The 8,896-nt window shown below is 58.0% G+C and overlaps 1 protein-coding gene across 1 annotated transcript; it reads left to right on the forward strand.

Annotated features, from left to right (window-relative positions):
- Positions 1–1,571: 1,571 nt before the first annotated feature.
- Positions 1,572–7,950, forward strand: Cbx2 (chromobox 2). Its single transcript, XM_026408447.2, has 5 exons — positions 1,572–1,643; positions 1,719–1,762; positions 2,703–2,768; positions 4,936–5,041; positions 6,619–7,950. The coding sequence occupies exons 1-5, from the start codon at positions 1,572–1,574 to the stop codon at positions 7,927–7,929; spliced, it is 1,599 nt and encodes a 532-aa protein (XP_026264232.2). The 3' UTR covers positions 7,930–7,950.
- Positions 7,951–8,896: the final 946 nt, after the last annotated feature.

Consider the following 8,896-nt stretch of genomic DNA (forward strand, 5'->3'; position numbering starts at 1 on the left):
CCTAGCTGCCCAGGACAGGGACAGAAAGGGCTGGCAGAGAGATGGCATGCAGCTCCCCCCACCGGCTCTCCTTTTCTCTCCCACCAGGGTTTTCGTTCACAGCCCCCCTAAGTGAGAAGTCACTGGCCTCAAGAAAAATTTTCTTTTCCTGTCCCTTTGCAAATGGAATCTGCCTTTGCAAGTTCTCTCCACCATATCAAATATATGTCGCCCTTTAATCAAATAAACAGGAAAAGGTCCCATAAATTGGGGGAGGGAGCATTCACAAAGTTCCTCTTCTACAGTAGGTCTTTCTGCTAAGACTAAAAATACAGTTCTCCTCCCTCCAGAACCCTTCATAAATATGGTGGTAACCACAATTACATTGAGCAGGTTCCTACGAGAATCGGCTTTGGGATTTGCTCAAAAGAGGGGGAGCTTTGCAACTGCACTGTAGGGAGAAAACAGAACCAGAAAATGAATTTTCATGGAATTAGAATTAAACCCAAAGTTAAGGCTAATGTACATCTTCATTCCGTGTTGGACTCCTTGTGGTTCAAAACGCAAATACTAAGGGTGAGTTGCTGAGCAGAAAGAATCTTGGGGAGAATAAAAGTGTAGGGTCGCCTGCCCACGGTGGCCAGGGAGGACCAGGACGCTCTCCTATGACAATCTGGGGTCCTTTCCGTTTGGCGACTGATCCGGAGGCTGCTGACAGCTGACCCTGAAAGCCCTTGAATGATCTGAGTCCTAAATTGGACGCATCTCTGCAAACCGTCCCAAGTTCCTGTAACCAAAATCAAACGAACTAAGAACAGCAGTTGCTTTTCTCCCCATAAGTATCCTGAAACTTGGCGTCTGGGTCTCGCTGTCACTGCAATTTAGTAAGAACTAAATTCGTATAATTTCTTTCTCAAGTGGTTGGCATTTTTAGTTATTCATGCATTTTCTTCTCTTGCCTTTGGGGTTGGGGGAAGCCTGGGACGCTGTTTTTGTCCTAGAGCCCCACTCCCGCTGCCCGTACCTATTTTCCATCCCTTCCCCACTCCTGGCCCGTTTTGTTCCCTTGCAAAATAGGACTGTCCCACCAGACCCATAGACCCAGTTCAAGGCGGGGGCGCCGAAGCAGCGCCCCTCTACGGCGGGGGCAGGAAGCGCCGCGCGCCCTCCCGTTTCCCTCCCTTCTGGCAAAACAATAGCTTTTTGCCGGGAAAACGAAGTTGGGAGGAAGGCCGGCGCGCTCCGGGCCGAGTGGCACTTTCGGCGAGCTGCAGGTCCGCGGCCGCCAGACGCGCCCTCCTTCTGCGCGGGCCCGGCCCGCCCGCCGACCCTCGCTCCCTCTCCGCTCCCCAGCCCCAGCCGCGCCCCCGACAGGAACAACACTCCCGCCCGCTGCCGTGCGGACCCCAGTCGGGGTCCAGGGCCAGCCCGCCACGAACAATGCGCGCCCCGCCCCGCGCGCCCATTGGCCGGGCCCGATTGGGCTGCGCGCGGGGCGGCGGGCGGCTCGGCGCGCGTGCGCGGGGCGGGGCGCGGGCGGGGGCGGTGCTTTGTGTGCGGCGGCGGGCGCGGGGCCGCGGGCGGGCGGCGGCATGGAGGAGCTGAGCAGCGTGGGCGAGCAGGTCTTCGCCGCCGAGTGCATCCTGAGCAAGCGGCTCCGCAAGGTGCGTGCCACCCCGCCCGCCGCCGCCCGGCCCGCCCTGGCGTCCGGCTCACCGCCTGCTCTTCTCTCCCCGCAGGGCAAGCTGGAGTACCTGGTCAAGTGGCGCGGCTGGTCCTCCAAGTGAGTCCCACGATGCGGGCCCGCCTTCCCGCGCTCGCCACCTCGCCGGGGGTGGGGGCGGCCTGGGGACCCTAGGTCGCGCCGTCTAGGGAGCGGGGCGTTCACGAGCGAGGCGGGAAGTTCGCGGGGTCCCCGAGCGTTCCGCGGGTGGGGGCGCCAGCCGGGCCTGGGGCCGCCCTTTGTTTACGAGCCCGCGGGGAGCGGAGCTGGTGGCTTCCCTCTCCGTAACCCCCAGCGACCCTCCACCGCTGCGCCCGCGCTCTCCCCGGGGCCCATTTGTTGCTTTCACCCCCGCCCGGCTCACCGCTTCCTGGCCTGGCGGGGCAGGCGCGGGACGCGAGCCCCCCTCCGCCTATCCATATTTCCCCCCGCTGTAACCTGAGCTTCCTATTGATGGATGTGGGACTCCCCCCTCCCCCTTTCTTTCCTTTAATGGAAGGGAGGGGACTTAAAGTCCCCTGAGGCTGCCTCCGCAGCTGCTCCGCACCCCTTTTTACCCCGACTACCCTTTCTTTGCTCCAACTCCGGTGCTTGGCCCCCGCTGGCTGGGGCGCCAGCCACATTGTTCTGTCTGGGCTGTCTGTGCCCCTCAGTCTCCCCCTCCCCGCGTCCTGGACCTGCCTTCCCTTCCCTCCCTGGCTCCGGGCCAGGGTTTGGGGGATTCCCTTTCTGCAACTTTGTGGTTTTGGAGGGGGGGATTTGTTTTCCTCCCAGGCGCAGACTTGGAGTCCTCCTGTGGCCTTTTTAATTGAGGGCTTGAAGTGGCAGTTTCTCTGTGGATTTGAGGTTAGGGCACTGGCCTCAAGGACCTCCAGCATCTGGGTTGGGCCTTTTAAGGGCTACTGAGCCAAGGTGTCCTTGCGTCCAGTTGTGCTAGGGGAGCAGTGGTGACCCAGGCAGGGCTGGGTCTCCGGCACCAACCTACTCTTTGCTTTTCCAGACATAACAGCTGGGAGCCAGAGGAGAACATCCTGGACCCACGGCTGCTCCTGGCCTTCCAGAAGAAGTGAGACCAGTAACTGTACAGGAGGAGGGGAGAGTTGGGGCCAGTGGCCCCCTAGAGGGCTTGGGCTGGGCTGATTTTAGGTCTCATAGCAAGACAGTCCCCAGGTCTCTTGTGCCATCTCCTTGGCAAAGCATCCAAGGTCCCCAGCCAGCACTCTCCCTATCTGAGGAGTCCCTAGGAAGTGCTGCTTTGGTCTCTGGTGGACAGGCTGGCAACAGCACACCTCCTCTGTTCTTTCCTGCAAAGGCTCGGCTTTCATTTGACCTTTTTGTAATTTGTAGACTGCACTAATAAGAACCAGGGCCACAGGTTTGCCGCAAAACTGCAGGCCTGTCCTCTTGCCCCTACAGAAGTGTCCACGGGCAGGAGAAGGCTCAGACAGTGAGCTGACGCCACAGCACAGTTTCACCTGTTGTGTCCAGAGCAGTACATTAACTTTGCTCTGACCTGCCAAACAGTACTGAGGTAGAACTCGGGCAGGGGTCTGCAGGCTTGGGCTGGATTTGCTTATGTAATTCTAGATGTCATTCCCACCTATAGGTAGGAGACCTGGGTTAAGAGACAGGCCTCCGTGAGGTGTTCTAGAGGCAGGGTGGTGAGGGAAGGCAATGGTGTGCCCACTCATCCCGGTGTGAACACCATGTGGTAGCAAATTGTGGGTGGCAGCCCGATGGCTTCCCCCTTATAGGAGCTTCCTGTGTTCAGAGGCAGATGATTTGGTGCTCAAAGCCTCCCGGCGGGGGTCACTCTGACAGGCTAGTTCTCAGGTCATCCTAGCAGGTAGGTTTTCGCATGGCGAGAGAAAGTAGGTGCAGGTGCTGGCTTTGGGAAATCTGGTATCAGCCATCTCATCACCTTCTGTTTAGCTCATAACTTGGTCCTGTGAACCTCAAGGAGGTCAGCTTGACACACTGCAGGACCTTAGTTCATTTTTTTGCCTTTGAGGTGGCCCCCTTGGGTGAGGTGCTGTGGCATCCTCCTGTAGTCTCACCACTCTGAAGGCAGAGACAGGAGGATCACTTGAACCCAGGAATTTAAGACCAGCCCAGGTGAAAAAAACGACGGTGTCCTAGGACTGAGTGTCCTTCTGTGGTAGAGAGCTCGCCTGGCATGTTTGACCCCCAGCACCACAAAGACAGCAGACAGCATTCCAACTGTTGAGCGGCACGTGTCCTCGACCTAGCTTTTGGTTAAACAGATGAGAGCCAAAATATCTGAGAGTTTTTAAACCGTGGGTGGCTAGGATTACATCGTGGAAGAAATACAACCAGGAAGGTGGGCCTTGCCTGGGAGTGCTAATCAGATTCTCTAGGGGGTCACCTTCCAGGCCCCGTTATCTATTTTATTTTTTACATAATATCTCTATTTTTATGTGGTGCTGAGGATCAAACCCAGGGCCTCACACAGGCTAGGCAAGCGCTCTGCTGCTCAGCCCCAGCCCAGCCCTGTTTGTTTAACTACGGGAATCTTCTCCAGGTCAGGCCCCTTCCGATGGGGTGGCCTGAAGTATGAGCTTCGGCGGGGGCTGGGGGCCATGCTCTTGGGAGTGCTTCCTGACCCCTGAGGCAGGAGGGCTGCAGGAGGTGCAGGCTTTGAGCCCTCACTACTGCTTCGCCCATGAGCACCTCCGTTACTTCTGTCAAGAGCAAGTGGCTAGAGAGGAGAACTCGGGAGAGCCTTGCCAGCAAACTGACCCTGGGGAACATTCTCAGGCAGAGGTAGGACTTTGATGGTGGGGACATTTTTTGCTGTCTCCTTGCCTTGGTCTTTCTTCTGTTAAAATGAGAGTTTGCACCACATGCCCCAAAAGCTGCTTCCCGTTAGCCAAGCTGGATTTTTTGCAAGACATTCCACCTGCAGAAAGTTTGTAGGCGTAAACCAGAGTTGTGCCTGTCCTCGCTTTGTCTTAGCCAGATGCCAGTGAGCTGCGTTCCTGTGGAGATAAAGATGACCCTTGCCACACCAAAAAAACAATGAGGTCTGGACCTCTGCTGTGGGCATTTGATGGACACAGTGCAACTTTGCAGCAAAATAGTCAACAAGCTGCCACAGACCAGAGCAGCAGAGAACCTCAGGGGCCAGTGAGGTGTTAGAAGCCGTGGGATTCCTGTGTGTTAGGGGAGGTTGTGAGCAGTGCCTTTCCACACTGATCAGTGTGTGTCTTCAGGGAACACGAGAAGGAGATACAGAACCGAAAGAGGGGGAAGAGGCCCAGGGGCAGGCCCAGGAAGCACACGGTCACATCGTCCTGCAGCCGTCGCTCCAAGCTCAAGGTGAGTGTGCACTTCTAAGACCTCTTTGGGCAGAGGAAAGGTTTCAGGGCTCTTGGGTGGGGACGTTACTTCTGCAGAAGTTTTCCTCTGCTCAGAAGGCGGAATCCCCCTGTGTGCTGCCTCCAAGCCTCTGAGCAGGGTCACTAGCAAGTCACAGAGTCCTGTCTTTCCTTCCACCCTGTTGGCATCCTGCAGGGCCAAGCCTCCTGACCCTGTTTCTCTGGGCTTCTATACATTTTTTCTGGGTAGCAGGGTCAAACTTGGCCACTGCCTGTGATTCCCTCTTGCTCCCGGGGGCTTATCATCAAGAACCAGAAAAGAATGGGAAGCATCATATGGAGGTGCTCAGAGGTTTACCACGTAGATATGGACCAACAGGGTAATTAGTCAGGCCCAAGATATTGGGCCATTCCATACCCAGCCCTGAGTACACCTTAAATCAAGGTAGCCAGGAAACACAGGGCTGGCTGAAGGCCCAGGAGCCAGCAGGAGGGCAGGGGGCCATGCTGTGCTGGTATCTTCTTGGGAATGTCCTGTCATTCCTCCCCTCCCTGCCATGCTGACCACAGCAAGGTGGGCTTCCCACACCACAGGCATGCGTGCACCAGAGTCCCTGCCATCACCCCTCCACTCCCAACACACCAGAGGCGAGACGGGAGGGGAGTCTGGCCTTGGTCTGGATGTGTCTTTGATTGTCTTCTCAGTGAACTGCTGTGGACCCTGGCATGCCTTGGCCAGGAGCTCGGTCACTTCCAGTACCACTTCCAGGGGACTGTGGATCCCTACTTGGAATCTTGCTGACTGTTCTGCATGGGGGGGGGGGTTCTTTTGTCTTTCAAATCTTCCTCTCCAGCAGGACAGTGCAGGCTACAGAAGCCTGTGGACTGTAAAAGGCTTTCTTTGGAGTGAGGAGACCCTCCAGGTCTGACAGGTTCAGTTTCCTGTTCAGATCAGGAGAGCTTCTCTGCAGGGAACCCATCTCCCTAACCACCTTAGAAGATTCTGCCCAGCAGACAGCAGGGTACCTAAGAAACAGGGGGACATACTTTGGCATTTGGGATGACATTCAGAAGAGGAGGAGGGGGTGGTGTGTTGACCTGTGCACTAGAATGCTCTGAGGGGTCAGATTTGGAGATAGGGTGATTGGAGCAGGAATCTGCTTGGTTCTGATCGAAGCCCTTGGACTCTAAGGCTCAGCCCTCTAGCACAGTGGCTTGTGCCATTCTGGGTACAATGCCCTTTTTGACTTGTCTGCCAGATATCTAGAGCAAAACTTGTGTCCCTTAAAAGCCAGTGGTGTGTGGGAAGTTCTGTGCTGTATCCTCGTTACTCCGAGTTAATTTTACAAACAACCTGTTTTGTTTTTGTTTTTGTTTTTTTCTACTCTGCCTTTAACTTTACATTTCATGTAAAGCCTGTTACATCTTTTGGGGACCACATGGTGAGCGGTCACTTCTCCTTGGTCTGGGAAGCCACCGAGTTACTGGCTGCAGATGCTGACGTCCCTTGAGGAAGCCTGGTGCTCTGACCTTGGCACCAGGCAGCAGAGAAATGACTCCCTCCTCTTGTCTTCCCAGGAACCCGATGCACCCTCCAAATCCAAGTCTAGCAGTTCCTCCTCTTCCTCCACGTCATCTTCGTCTTCCTCAGATGAAGATGACGACAGTGACTTAGATGCCAAAAGGGGTCCCCGAGGCCGTGAGACCCACCCAGTGCCTCAGAAGAAGGCCCAGATCCTGGTGGCCAAGCCTGAGCTCAAGGATCCCATCCGTAAGAAGCGGGGGCGCAAACCCCTGCCCCCGGAGCAGAAGGCGGCCCGGCGGCCTGTGAGCCTGGCCAAGGTGCTGAAGACCGCCCGAAAGGAGCTGGGGGCCCCAGCCAGCAAGCTGCCCCCTCCACTCAGCGCCCCTGTGGCAGGCCTAGCGGCCCTAAAGGCCCATGCCAAAGAGACCTGTGGCGGCCCCAGCACCATGGCCACCCCGGAGAACCTGGCCAGCCTGATGAAGGGCGTGACGGGCAGCCCCAGCCGTGGCGCCATCAGCTGGCAGAGCTCCATTGTGCACTACATGAACCGCGTGGGCCAGAGCCAGGCCCAGGCGGCCAGCAGACTGGCACTCAAGACCCAGGCCTCCAGCAAGTGCGGCCTGGGGCTGGACCTAAAGATGAGGACGCAGAAAGGGGAGCTGGGGATGAGCCCCCCAGGAAGCAAAGTCCCAAAGGCCCCCAGCAGTGGAGCTGGGGAGCAGAAAGGGAGCAGCGCAGGGGGAGGACCCCACACCCATGGCAGCAGCAAGGTCCCCGCCGGGTGCCCAGGCTCCCAGCTGGCACCCACCCAGGAGCTGAGCTTGCAGGTCTTGGACTTACAGAGTGTCAAGAATGGCATCCCTGGAGTGGGCCTGCTTGCCCGCCATGCCACAGCCACCAAGGCCATCCCTGCACCCCACCCCGGCACAGGGAAGGGCACTGGGGGTGGCCCGGGTGCTGTGAGTGCAGCCGGCATGACCACTGAGGCGGGCAAAGGGGAGAAGCTGGCCTCCAGAGCAGCAGCACTGCCCACCCCTGCAGGCAAGAGGGAGAACATCAAGAACAGCTCTGCCCCCGGGGGACAGGACGGCCACGCAGCCCCCGGAGAAGTCCGCAAGGCCACCATGCTGTCGGAGATGAGCACTGGTGAAGAGAACAGCAGCTCCGACTCGGACCCTGACTCGGCCTCGGTGCCAGGTGCCGGGCAGAGTCTGTCAGTGTCCGTCCAGACCAGCCAGGACTGGAAACCTACCCGCAGCCTCATCGAGCACGTGTTTGTCACTGATGTCACAGCCAACCTCATCACTGTCACGGTGAAGGAGTCCCCCACCAGCGTGGGCTTCTTCAACCTGAGACATTACTGAGGCCCTGGGCCACCCCTACCCAGAGCTCCCACCCACCCAGGTCTGACCCCTTCTCCCTCTTTGCCTTTGGTGAAGTGCGGCGGCCTGCCACCCCACAGCTAAGGGGAGGTCTGCAGGGGTCTCCTGCACCACTGGCTTGAAGACCTCTCTCCAGACCCTGCCCCGGGGCTTGGGGCTGCCTCCTTGCCTTGCTGGGGCCTGGCTTCCCTGTGTTCCTACCTCTTCAGGCCTCCCTCGCTCCCGTCGCCTCAGGAGGTCCAAGTGGCCCTGGGGCTCAAGCCCCTGCCAGCTCACTGCAGGTCTCCACATGAGTTTGGGTGCCCCTTCCTAGCCTGAAATGACAGCACTCAGACCTGCCTTGTTCCCAGGGAAGGGATCGGGGGGAGCTTCTGGCACAGCTCACTGTTCCCCCACAGGGGTGGGCAAAGTAGAGTGGGGTGGGGGGCCTGGGCATCCTTAGGCCTGGCACCAGCCTTCAGAAGGTCAAATAGGGCGGAGAAGGGGCCTGTGGGCAGGAACCCCAGCCAGAGCTGTGCCTGAGCCTTTAAGGACAAGGTAGAGACCCTGCCCCAGGAACAGCAAGGACAGGGTCAGAAAGCAAGGTCAGGAACCCCAAAGATGTTGGATTTAGCACCCTCTGACCCTGATTCCGATTAACATCTCCAGCCCGAGTTGGCCTCAAGGGTCCAGGAACATCTGAGGATCTTCCAGGAGTCTGAACCAGATGGCACTGCTGCCTCCTGCCAGCCTGTGCCTCAGGGTCCTCTAGAGTACACCCTGGTTCCCAGGGTTGGAGCCGCTGGCCTGGGGGAGGGGACAGACACAGGCCAAGAAGCTGGGACTAAGAGTTGGGCCAACAGGCTTTCTGCAGGGGGGGGGGGCCCTTAGCAGGCAGCTGGATTCACCAGCCTAGGCCTGTGGCCCATGGACTGGCTGCCAGCCACAGGACAATAGGCAGTGCAAATGT

Source organism: Urocitellus parryii, chromosome 7 (genome assembly GCF_045843805.1).
Source record: "Urocitellus parryii isolate mUroPar1 chromosome 7, mUroPar1.hap1, whole genome shotgun sequence".
Lineage (NCBI taxonomy): Eukaryota > Metazoa > Chordata > Mammalia > Rodentia > Sciuridae > Urocitellus > Urocitellus parryii.

Coding starts and splice junctions, on each gene's coding strand:
- Cbx2 (XM_026408447.2), top strand. CDS start 1,572: ATGGAGGAGCTGAGCAGCGTGGGCGAGCAGGTCTTCGCCGCCGAGTGC. Junction 1,644..1,718: donor TGAGCAAGCGGCTCCGCAAG/GTGCGTGCCACC, acceptor CTCTCCCCGCAG/GGCAAGCTGGAGTACCTGGT. Junction 5,042..6,618: donor GCCGTCGCTCCAAGCTCAAG/GTGAGTGTGCAC, acceptor TTGTCTTCCCAG/GAACCCGATGCACCCTCCAA.